This window comes from Terrapene carolina, unplaced genomic scaffold (assembly GCF_002925995.2).
Source record: "Terrapene carolina triunguis isolate 2854851 unplaced genomic scaffold, T_m_triunguis-2.0 Scaffold604, whole genome shotgun sequence".
Classification (NCBI taxonomy): domain Eukaryota; kingdom Metazoa; phylum Chordata; order Testudines; family Emydidae; genus Terrapene; species Terrapene triunguis.
In genome coordinates, this window is record NW_020664955.1 from 774,172 (window position 1) to 786,260 (window position 12,089).

At 50.2% G+C, this 12,089-nt stretch overlaps 1 protein-coding gene across 4 annotated transcripts in view; it reads left to right on the plus strand.

Moving 5' to 3' along the window:
• PPARD (peroxisome proliferator activated receptor delta) overlaps window positions 1-9,946 on the plus strand; it is a 32,130-nt gene extending 22,184 nt beyond the window's left edge. For 3 of the 4 annotated variants that reach the window (XM_024200233.2, XM_024200235.2, XM_024200236.2), the window contains 6 exons: window positions 574-804; window positions 1,855-2,006; window positions 2,965-3,103; window positions 4,669-4,871; window positions 8,150-8,600; window positions 9,068-9,946. In XM_024200233.2, coding sequence (XP_024056001.2) covers window positions 675-804; window positions 1,855-2,006; window positions 2,965-3,103; window positions 4,669-4,871; window positions 8,150-8,600; window positions 9,068-9,315 — 1,323 coding nt within the window. In that variant the 5' untranslated portion in view covers window positions 574-674 and the 3' untranslated portion in view covers window positions 9,316-9,946. Of the gene's footprint in view, window positions 1-573; window positions 805-843; window positions 1,628-1,854; window positions 2,007-2,964; window positions 3,104-4,668; window positions 4,872-8,149; window positions 8,601-9,067 lie in introns of those variants that run through there. The other variant, XM_024200237.2, reaches the window with a different exon arrangement.
• Window positions 9,947-12,089: the final 2,143 nt, after the last annotated feature.

Below are 12,089 nucleotides of genomic sequence, written 5' to 3' on the forward strand. Positions count from 1 at the left end.
GTGGTTAGCTACAGCTCCTGAGCCACCAACCTTGTGACATCAGACCCTCCAACTCTGAGTTATAGTGGGACATCTCCATAGCATTCCTAGTACCTGCAGCTCTGCAAATGGAGGGACGGGGCCAGCATCTTGGGTTCTGGTCCCCTCTGCTGTGTTGCAGTGTGTTTTACCTCTGGGACGGCATGCTGTCTGGATCCATGCATCTATTGGGCTCTAAATGGGGACTGACCTAGACAACTGTGTGGATTTTAGAGTGGAAAAAAATCAGCGGCTTTCTGAATGAACTACATGAAAATGGACCGTTTGTACTGGAAGCTGGTAAAAATCAGGGTCTGGAGAGAGAAGCATCTTTCTAAGGAGGAAGTAGGTGTCTTGGCCACAGCAATAACCTGCCAAAGGCCCCTGGCCCTGTTTCCTTTTCTAGATAGACAGGGAAGCCAGAGTGGGACTAGCAGGGTTGTAGTCCCTCTCTCTCCTCGGCTGCTGTGTAATAGAGTGCCAGTGGTGTAAAAGCTCCACACAAAAGCTGTTCTATTGCTGTTGACCTCTGATGTTTCCCCATCTTTCCCATAGGCTAGCAGGAACAGCCTGGTAGGGGTCCATCTCCGGACAGACGCGGATGATGCCAGAGCTATGACAGGGGCTGCAGTCTTGGCACTGAGGGGTGATCAGTTATGGAACAGCTACAGAAGGAAGTACTTGAGGTCAAGAAGGAGGAAAAGGAAGAGGCAGTGATAGCAGCAGGTGAAACCTCAGACCCAAGCGGAGGACCAGATTGTTTGCTGCCTTCTAGCAGCTATACAGGTAAGTGGGAGGGGCACAGCTGGGCATCAAGCAGGTGTATCCAATGAACAATGGATGCTGGCTTCACAGGGTGGAAACCAGTTTTCCAATGGAAAATGCCTGCATAAAGAAACAAATCTTGCAGCGTGCAGGGGGGCCAGAGTGGTACAGCCCTGTCAGGAGTAAGTTCCACAGCTCCAGGCTTTCGGCCGAGAGTGCTCGAACAAGAGGCTGAAAATGACCAGATGTTTGTATAACTAAGAATAGAATTTCCAGCTTAAAGTGAGAGGAATCTCGCCCTGTGCCACAACTTGTCTCGAGTAAGGAAGGAATTTTCTGCCCCATGGACAGTGATGTGAATGAAGTGCTGCAGGAAGCTTGCCTCCCTCTGAAGCAGCAGCTGTTGGCGCCTGCCAGATGTTCCAGGCACTGGTCTGTTCCTATGTGCCGAGCTGCACAGGGACTTGCGTGTGAATGGAGTCTGTCTTGTTTTAATCTTTTTTTCTGAACTGATTCATTGGCAGCCAAGCTCCTGAAAGGCTTAATCACTTCACTAAAAAGAAGGTGATTCGTTCTGCTCAGCCATTCGCTGAGAGTCAGAAGACTAAAATTCAAGGGACGCTCAAGTAATTTTAGGCCCAGAATTTAGTGAGTGGGTTTTAGTCAGGGGAGGGAAAGCTTGCTGTGAAGCGAGTATTTTGTTGTTGCTTAAATCTTTCCCCTGCAGTCCTGAGAAGCCCAGCACAACCGCATCGGGCTAGTGCCTAAGAACTGGGAATATGGAATTTACCCATTGGGGTTCATTGTCCAGCCTGAATCCAGATGCCAAAAGGAAGAAAACAACGTAAATGAATGAAATTGTTACAATATGAAAACTCTTGTTTCCCATCAATAATGTGCAGAAGCCAGTAGCCTGACCCGTAGAGAGCTTCTGTCCTGGCTTCTGATGACCTGGAGAAGAGATGAGATCTTCTCTGTTCAGTCACTCTTCTGTAAGACTGTTAAATGTCCACGTGCATGCTGCACCAGCCTAGAAACACTTTTTTTTGTTGCCTCTTTGTATCCCTTTAGACCTCTCCCAGAGCTCTTCTCCATCCCTATCGGACCAACTCCAGATGGGCTGCGAGGAGACATCCGCTGCAAGTCTGAATGTGGAATGCAGGGTCTGTGGGGATATAGCATCAGGATTTCATTACGGAGTGCATGCATGCGAGGGCTGCAAGGTACGGAGTGCATGCAATAGACACTGTCCATTGGGCCCTTCTGTGATACCCTGGAGAACTAAAACTGAAACCCACTGAGTTCCTAATAGCCTGGGCTTCTGATCTTGCCCTTAACTCTGTGGGGCTGTGGTGTTAATGGATCATGATTGTGGGGGAGTGGAAAGACAGACAGTAACAGAGGGCAGAGGCTCTGACTTGGGCGAGGCAGGAGCTGCCTTGGGGTCCTACATTGTGCAGGAGTTGAGCTCCGCAGGGCAAGTGCCTTCCCCAGCTGCGCAGCAACATAGTTCTGTTCTTCTCCCCGCATTGCGTTTCACATAGCAAAACTCCGGGATCACCGGGCTTGCTTTTAAAGAGGCTCCTTGGCTGATCTCTGCCGCAAGCCAACAGTGGACCTGTGTTCTTATCGCCCGGTGAGCATGCGGCCCTTGCTTGAACATGGCTATAAAATTCCTTCCCCCACAGCAGATGCTGGAGGGGCTGCGTTAGCCAGCGCCTGGGTGCTGCCAAACATTCCTCAGGGCTAGCAAATGCTGGAGTCAACAGCGAGGGAGTTGGGAAGTTAGAACTTGTTTGTTCGTCTCTCCCTGCTGGCCCCGTGTGGTATTGCAATCGCCTGGTTTCTCGACTTGTGTACATAACATCAAGGCCTTCCCTGGCCCTCGGCAATGGCTTCTGCATCGTCCCCCTTGTGATAGAGGCTCTGTTTGTTCCAAGAGGACCGAGTGGAAAGTGGTCTCTTTGTTTGGCAGCTTCTCTGCTTGCTGCCGGTACCTCCTCTCCGCCCAGAGTGAACCTTTAAGAGGGTCAGAGCAGCACGAAGCCTGGAGCACCGCAGGCAGTTTTTTTGCAGGCATCAGCTGATGCTGTTCTGAGGCACTGTTAGTAATGCTGTTTTCTCTCTCCTGGCTCCCTCTGCCACACACTTCCCCCCCCCCCCCCCCCCCCCCCCCGGCAGGGTTTCTTCCGTCGGACGATCCGCATGAAGCTGGAGTATGAGAAGTGTGACCGGAACTGTAAAATCCAGAGGAAGAACCGGAATAAGTGCCAGTATTGTCGCTTCCAGAAATGCCTCTCACTGGGCATGTCGCACAATGGTGAGGGGCGTGGGTGGCACCGGGAAGCCTTGGCGATTGTGCACGCGGTACCCAACGTTATCGGAAAGGAGTGGGGGCACCCAATTGAGACACCGCAGGGGGGCCTGGTTTCAAGAGGCCAGGTGCCTGGCACGTTCTGACAACTGGTGCCCCTTTAAAACGTCTCAAGCTGAGCACTCAAAATCACTAGTCCCTTGTGCAAACAGAAATTGTCCTGCCTGGCCAGACCTCAGCCAGATCTGCATAGCGGTGCAGACAGAGACAGTCTTATTCCTGAATGAAGCCACGCAGCTACAATGGTGCCTTCAAGTGACAACAGAGCGAAAGGGCATCCAGAGAAAAAATAGCAAACAGTATTTTACCTTCCTGCAGCGCCTTTCACCACAAAGGCTGTGTATGCACAGTGCTGCAGTGCAGCCTCTTCTGGGGGGGAGCGGCAGCTGAGTGCACAGAATGCTGCACAAGGGGGGGTGAGGAGGAGGGAGTCAGGGAACCTTTGAAGGGGGGGAAAAAACCACCAGAGCAAATCCTCTGCTCTCTCAAAGTTCCCTGGGACCCAAAGGGCTTGATCCTTGTTTGCCTCAGCGATGCTAGATGTACTGGGAAGGGGCATGGGTGGGTGTAAGTGCTTTTCTGCCATATATCTATCCTGAGAGGGGCTGGAGGCCAGTTCAGGCCCGGGAGCAAATCAGAGCAGCTTCAAGGTTGCCCCCAACCACACCCCTAGCATGCCCACCATGTCAGAGGGGACCAGGAGTGGGGGGCAAAGAGCTGTCTCTGCCCCCTTTACACCACTCGGGTTCTCCTGTGCATAGGGACTCTTCACATCTCTGGAGCGGCACAAAGGGAATGGTGCGTAGGCCAGGATGTGCTTCAGAGTTGACTCAGAGCAGAGAGGACCCATACAATACTCTGTTCGCGACTCACTTTATCCTAAGGGCTGAATTGTCTCTGGATTCAGGCCTGTAGCTCTGGGCGTCTAGTTTGTTCCAAACCCAGTGCTTGGCCTCAACTTTCCCCTTGGTCTCATTCGTCCATCGCAGCACGGGCTCTGGGCCAAGTGCCAAGCAACTACCTCTGATTGCTGTTTGTTCCTGGAATGTGTAGTGTGCATAGAAACGGACAGCGCAGAAGGCTCTTGTGCTTTTATCCAAAACACACTAGTTTAAAGCCTAACAATCCTCTTATTGAACGAAGAGCGGTGCCTGTCCGAGGAGCGGGTCTCTGTCTCTTGTGGGCCCAAATTACTGCAGTGGAGAGCTCGCACTGTAGATCTAAACTGAGTCTTCATTGGAACATGAGATTATAATGACCTCACGCTGATGCACTAGGGCAGTGCTTAGCCTGGAGGAGCTCTGCACCATGGTGCCTTGGTGATTCTGTCGCACTGAAGGCTTTAAACCAGAGGTTCCCATGGGAGCCAGGGTCCTGTACACGCAGGGTACTTACTGCCAGGAGCTGGTCATTGATGCCAGTGCAGATGTGTGTGTCCTCTCAGGAGCATCCCTAGCCCCTTGTGGTTTCTCCCAGGACTTGTTGATCATGCCCGCTTTGTTATGTAACAGCAATTCGTTTTGGCCGCATGCCAGAAGCAGAGAAGAGGAAGCTGGTAGCGGGTCTGATGGTGAGCGAGATCAGCTGCCAGAACCCGCAGGTGGCTGACCTGAAAGCTTTCTCCAAGCACATCTACGATGCCTACCTGAAAAACTTCAACATGACCAAAAAGAAGGCAAGAGGCATCCTCACTGGGAAGACCGGCAGCACCCCGGTGAGTGCTCCTCGCAGGTGGGCAGACCAGAGGGCTAATAACAGCACTAAGCACTGGCCTTTATTTCCAGGGCAGGGCATGTTGCTAGGGAAAGAATCGGCTAAAGAATTTTTAGATAAGTTTCATGTATTCACGTCAGCAGGATCTGAACTTCACACTACGGTACTTGAAGCAATCTCAGAACCATTAGCAATTGTCTTTGAACTCATGAAGGATGGGTGAGGACTGGAGATGGGCAAACATAGTATCTATCGTTAAAAAGGGGAACAAAGAGGACCCTGGAAACTATAGCGCAGTCAGCCTAACTTTGATATTTGGAACAAATTATGAAACAATCAGTTTGTAAGCACCTAGTGGTTAATAGGGTTATAAGTAATAGCCAGCAGAGATTTGTCAAGAACAAATCATGCCAAACCAACTCATTTCCTTCTTTGACAGGGTTATTGGCCTAGTAGATGGGGGAAATCTGTAGACATGTGATATCTTGATTTTTAGTAAGGCTTTTGATGCAGTCCCCTGTCACATTCTCATAAGGAAACAAGAGAAACCTGGTCTAGATCAGTGGTTCTCAACCAGGGGTATGCAGAGGTCTTCCAGAGGGTATGTGTGGGCCAGCTTACCTGTATTAGATTAACTGCTTTGTTGTTCTGCTTTATTATATTTAGTAGTAATGCAAGGAACCTACAGGCTTTTATCCTGTACGATTTGGCTTTAGTAGATGGTATGAGGCTTGAGGCCTATAACCTTTGGCATAGATGAACTTAAGTAACTCATACGTTCTAGGGAACTGAAAGTGACTTGCCAGAGGGGAATTTTGTCCAGAATACTGACATCAGCCACCCACAGAACATCGCTGACTCCAGCATCCGGAAGGTTCCAGACAGAACCTCCAATCACAAAGATGCCATGACAGCAAATACATATACTAACCTATAGAAAACAGACACCTTAAGGGGAGGAAATACAAATAAGGACCTCTATTGAATATTCATTGGTCATGGCAGCGTCAGCGTAACCTACTATAAAAGTAACATCCCAGGGGCAGCAGATAGGTTAGAGAGATGTAGACCTTGGGAGGGGCCAGAATGATGGCCACCGGGGATGATGAGGACGATGATGGTGATGAGAAAGATAATGGTTAAGTATGAAAGATAAGGGTGTAAGTATGGACGTCCAAATGTACTTTCTGTATTATCTCTATTTGCCTTGTTGAGTTTGTGTGTATTTGCTAAATTATTAATAAATATATATATATATATTTGTGTGTATATATAGAGAGAGAGTTCCTATAGTGTGAGTGTTGCACCTGTGCACATCGGGGTTCCCAAATTATATGATGATTTTACAATAATCTTACTGGGCTAGATCTTGGGACAAGAACCTGTTAATCCTCAAGTTACAATTATATATACCCAACTTTGGGTCAGGCTACATATGTCAACTCACCTAGATATTCGCCTAGTCTTACAACAGGCTACATGAAAAGCACTAGCGAAGTCAGTACAGACTAAAATTTCATACAATGACTTGTTTATACTGCTTTATATACCATATCCGTGTTTCTCAACCTGGGGGTGCGATTTGTTTTATAATGATATGGTTAAAAATGAGAAAGTCAGCAATTTTTCAGTACTAGTGGCTGTGACACTTTCTTGTGTTTTTATGTCTGATTTTGTAAGCTGGTAGTTTTTAAGTGAGGTGAAACTTGGGGGTCCGCAAGACAAATCAGTCTCCTGAAAGGGGGACAGGAGTCTGGAAAGGTTGAGAGCCACTGGTCTAGATGAAATTACTAAAAGGGGGTACACACCTGGTTGAAAGACTGTACTCAGAGTAGTTATCAGTGGTTTGTTGACAAAGTGGGGTGACATACTTAGACTGATAAGTCTTCAGATATGTTAAGGGCTGTTATAAAGAGGATGGGGATCAGTTGTTCTCTGTCCACTGAAGGTAGGACAAGCAGTAATCTACAGCAGTGGAATTTCAGGTTACATAGTAGGAAAAACTCACTAACAATAAGGGTAGTTAAGCTCTGGAACAGGCTTCCAAGAGAGGTTGTGGAATCCCCGTCACTGGAGGGTTTTAAGAACAGGTTAACCAGTGGTAAATTAATAACACTGACTATATCCAGTCCATTCACACTAGTGATTTCCAGCATGTCCATTGCTGGCAATTGACTTCTTTCAGAGAATCTGAATCCTGGTGCCAAGGAGTTAATGATTTGCATATGCCCAAAAGGAATGTCTTTCTGAAATAGACGGTAACTGTCAGGAATGGTCTCGCTATACTTCTTCCTGCCTCAGCGCATGGGGCTGGACTAGGTGACCTCTCCAGGTCCCTCCCAGCCCCACATTTCTACAATCGTATCAAGTATTTGACATTGTTGATGGATTTCTTCATTACTTTTTCTTTTTGGGGGGCGGGGTGGGGGTAGGGAGTTGTATTGGGGAAATGTCTTTCTAGATAGATCCCCCAGCCTTGTTCATTGGGATGCAGTGGGGTTCCCTGTGGGGAAGCCCCCAGTTTAGAAGTGCTTTGCCATTCAGAGATGTAGTTATATCCCTGCACCAACACTCTCCACCATCTGTTGTGAAGAACTGCAGCAGTTCCATTTGAAACCAGCTGGGGAATTCTCTCTTCTCCTCCTTTCCCTGCTGACTTGATTCATGTACAGCACCATGCTCCCACTGTTCAAGGTTCCTGATACGCCGCAAAGGTATCTCCAACAGCCAGGGCTAAAAGTAACTTAGAGGAGTGATAGTTGCCCTCAGCTTCCTGACATGCTGCAGTCCTCCTCTCGCTGTTGCAGTTCAACAGGCTTCTGGCGGCAGCAGCCCAGTGCAGCATAAAGTGCAAACGTGCCAGGTGGAAGCTTGCCACAGCAGTCAACCGATGTGCTGTTAGTGTCTCTGATTTGGTGACTGTCTGGTGAGCTTTACTGCGCTCAGCCTTGCTGCTGATGAAATAGGAGTGGAGGTGGCTTCAGGATCAGAAATGGAGGCCTTGATGCTTCCAGGCTTCCCATGACCTGCTAGTAAGCACACAACCTTCGTTGCTCGGCAGAGCTTGCTGCTGGATTTCCAGGGCATAGCTACAGACTCCTTGCAGTTGGGAGGCCCAGAGCTGCATCCGCCACTATATGGAAGGGAAGGTTGGGGACACATGGAGGGTTTTGAATGATCTTCCACACTAGGGACAGGTAAAAGTGCAGTCACTCAATACAGCCAGCAGCTTGAGTCCCCATTGCAGAGATCCTGACTGTTCACTTCTCTTCCATGCAGCCGTTCGTGATCCATGACATGGACACCCTGTGGCAGGCAGAAAAGGGGCTGGTCTGGAAGCAGCTTGTGAACGGGATCCCTCCATACAAGGAGATTGGGGTCCACGTCTTCTACCGCTGCCAGTGCACCACGGTGGAGACGGTGCGGGAGCTCACAGAGTTCGCCAAGAGCATTCCCAGCTTCCTCGGCCTCTACCTGAATGACCAGGTGACCCTGCTGAAGTATGGGGTCCATGAAGCCATCTTCGCCATGCTGGCCTCCATCATGAACAAGGACGGGCTTCTGGTGGCCAACGGGAACGGGTTTGTGACACGCGAGTTCCTGCGCAGCCTGCGCAAGCCCTTCAGCGAGATCATGGAGCCCAAGTTTGAGTTTGCCGTGAAGTTCAACGCCCTGGAGCTGGACGACAGCGACCTCTCTCTTTTTGTGGCTGCCATTATCCTGTGCGGGGGTGAGTTGGGGCCCATCAACCATGCGCATGTTAAAAAGGCTGGGCATGGGTTGGAGGGAGTTGGTCTGAGGTCATTCCTGCTGGAGAACAGGAGCAGTGCACTCCAGAGTGGGTGCCCTGCTTCCTGGGGCTAGCAACCAGTGGATGAATAGGGGGGAAGAATATCGTACAGCTGAAACTGAAGCCTTCCAGTGACTCCCAAGATCTGTGTGTTCCCTTGCATCGTTGTGCGGTTGGGCCATAACAAACACAGACGAGAAACAGGGAAGGTGGAGGTGGAGCCCTCGGCCCCAAAATGTCCAGTGAAGGGAGTTGCCTGAACACAGGACTAGGGACCATGAACTTCTGATTCACCGCATGGCCTGGGGCAAGTTGCTCAGAAGCAGCTGTCTGTTTCCCTCTGGGTAGCACTCAACAGGGGAGTGGTGTAGATAGTGCTCTGAGTTGCGTTAATCCTCTCCCTGCAGACCGCCCTGGCCTTATGGACGTGAAGCAGGTGGAGGGGATACAGGACAACATCCTCCAGGCCCTGGAGTTCCACCTGCAGGCCAACCACCCGGACGCTCAGTACCTCTTCCCCAAGCTGCTCCAGAAGATGGCTGACCTGCGGCAGCTGGTGACCGAGCACGCGCAGCTGGTGCAGAAGATTAAAAAGACAGAGACGGAGACCTCATTGCACCCGCTTCTGCAGGAAATCTACAAGGACATGTACTGAGGAGCTTTAAAGCCATGGATCCTGAGCAAAACACTTTGTATGGTGACCCAGAAGCCTCCCCCGCCCTCCCCCCACAACGTCTTCCATTTCTTCTACTTGGTACTATTTTCTAGATGATCTCTACGTATGGTACATAGGCCTACCTGCCATGAGATTTCGTGGCTACTGCGTGCTAAGCCCGGGCTTCCGTTAACACACACTTATGAACCTCAAAGGCAAAACATAAGCGAGGCTTCTGTTGCCGCAGCCCAGCTGTCACGCCGCTCCCTTCTGCCTTCCAAGCGACCCACGTGTTTACGTGCATTGCAGAGAAGGTGGGATTATGGCACCAGCAGAGTGACAAGGGTATGGTCTGATGTAATGAGACCACTCAGTACCTTCGTTATCCGGCAGGTCCAGGAACAGCACTTACATCACTTGTCCATTGTGCGTTGGTTTTGTATTGCACTTGGCAGACTCTTAGGCCTGAGCTGTAAAGCCTGGGACATTGGAACAAAAGGAAGTGTGTCTCTCTCTCTCTGGATGCATGGATCTCCCAAAGAATGGTCTGACTGTTTGATGAAGGGTACTGATGCTTCATTGGGGGAGAGACCGTTGGTTAGTCCCCTGGATTCACAAGACAGGCGTGACCTCTCCCTGCTCAGAGCTGGGGCATGTTAGTGGAGCAGTACAGGGGAAGCTTGCCCAGCCACCACCTAGGCTGTCCCTGCTCTGTGGACACAACTTCAGTCTCTGGTGCAGCCTAGACTCTAGTCAGCACTAAATTCACTTTGACTCTAGGTTCAGGTGCTGGTGTCCTGTGTAAAGCTCTCCACTTGCACCAATCTGCTGAGATGGGATGGGTGTGCACAGGGGTGGATCTCTCTTGGCAGGCGAGACCTTTTGAGGGATTAGGGCAGGTGGGTCGTGAGGAGATCCTTTGCTTGCCAAGTGGTCTGCAGAATGAAACTGCTGGGGAGCCACTGGCATAGGGCAAAATGTAGCACCCTGCAGCTGTGCAATTCACTGAGCTCCAGAGGGGGCTGGTGGGGGCTGCAAGGCCTGTTCTCTTTGCAAAGTAAAGGGCTGATGGGGAATGGGAAAGGCCTTAGTGAATGCTCAGCTTGAAGCATGACTTCTGCTCTGCAAATCATAGAGTTCCCCCAGCCTGTGGGAAGGGACTAGAGTAGCATGGGGAGCAGTCCTGCAGCGGCCAGGCCTATGCACAAGATGTGTGACCTGTTAGGTCTCTTCCGTGTCAGATTTCTAGGAGAGTGGCAGGCAGTGATGCCGCAGCATTAGGGAAACCTGCTGCTGGAGAGTGACTAGCGCTGGTCTGAGATGCCTGAACCCCTGGATCCTATTCCTGGCTCTGCCGCGGTCTTTATGGCCTTAGGCAAGTCAAACTGCTATGCCTCAGTTTCCCCATCTGTAAAATGGGACTAATCGTTGACTCTCCCTTGCAGGGGGGCTGTGAAGGTTAACTAGTTAGGGTGTTTGTAAAAAAAAAAAAAGCATTGAAGCTGTAAAGTGTGATTATAAATACCAAGTATTATTTATTTTGGGAGATGGGAAGCAAAAATGTTGCATTTATCATGGTGACAAACGGGGGGTTTATGATGGGGTGAAGAGAGAAGCCTGTTCGAAGAGCCTAGGCAAGGCACGAAGCAGCTGGCCCCAACCTAATACTACCTAGCAGTTCTCTGTTCATTTGATGCTATGTTGGCAGCTGCAAGTACCAGTTTAGCTTTCAGGCTTCATGGTCTGACAGGCCGGGCACCCTAATGAACCTACAGCGATCACACATCATGACTTCCTCGCAGCTTGGGGTACTGTCTGCCTCTCCGAAATGGAAGTCTCATGTTCTCTCACTTTGTATCCCCAGCAAATTGGGGCTGAGTCAGGTTTTCTGGCTGGGACGGTAGCAGCTGACCCAAGGTCCCGTCTCATGCAGCACTTACACTCCATCTGTGGCTTTTGGAGTCTGTCTAGTCTTAACATGTGAGACAGTTGGACCAAAGCCACTGAGCTCCAACTCAGGAACAGTAAAGGGAAGGACAAAAGGAGGAACGCCTGCCCAGAAATGGGGGAGGAGATTGTGCTGGTGTTTGTAGAGCTCCCATGTGACCATGGCACTGAGGCTGCCACCGATGCAGGGCATCCTCCCATGATTGCTCTGAGATGAGCAGGTGGCTGTCTGGGTAGCACAGTATAAAGCAATGTGAGAGCCACTGCCCTGCACGGTTCTTAAGTCTTTGGTGCTGGGAGTTTACCTCAATGCTCTTCTCCAGCTTTCTCTGTGTATCGGGGGCAGAGGGAGGCCTGGAAGCCCAGATGGCAGCCTGGAGCTCCATCTTTGTGTCTCATGGATGCCAGAAAAAATGGGCTCAGCTTGACAAGTGGAAAAAGTTTTCCCTGCAGCCTCCGCCTGGGATCTGACAGCTGAGCTGGGCTCTTTTTCTGCTCCTGCATCCTGTTTGGTAATAAAGGGTCTGTAACAAATCTGCTGCTGCACAAGGCAGAACAGACTCTAGCTCCCTGCAGGGAGCTAAAGGGTCCTCTAGAGACACGCATGGAGCAGGCCCCTGGAATAAGGCAGTGCTGTATTTGCACACTTTTCAGAGAAGACCAGGTGGCTGTGAAAGGACTGGGCAGGGCACATCTGGTGTCCTGAGCAGGCTCATTAACGGACCTGGATTACACTCCTTCCCCGTCCCTTTGGGGTAATGGGTTACCCTGGTGCAATAATGTCTTAAAAATCTGAGGCAGAGAAATAATCTGCTTCCCTTCCATAA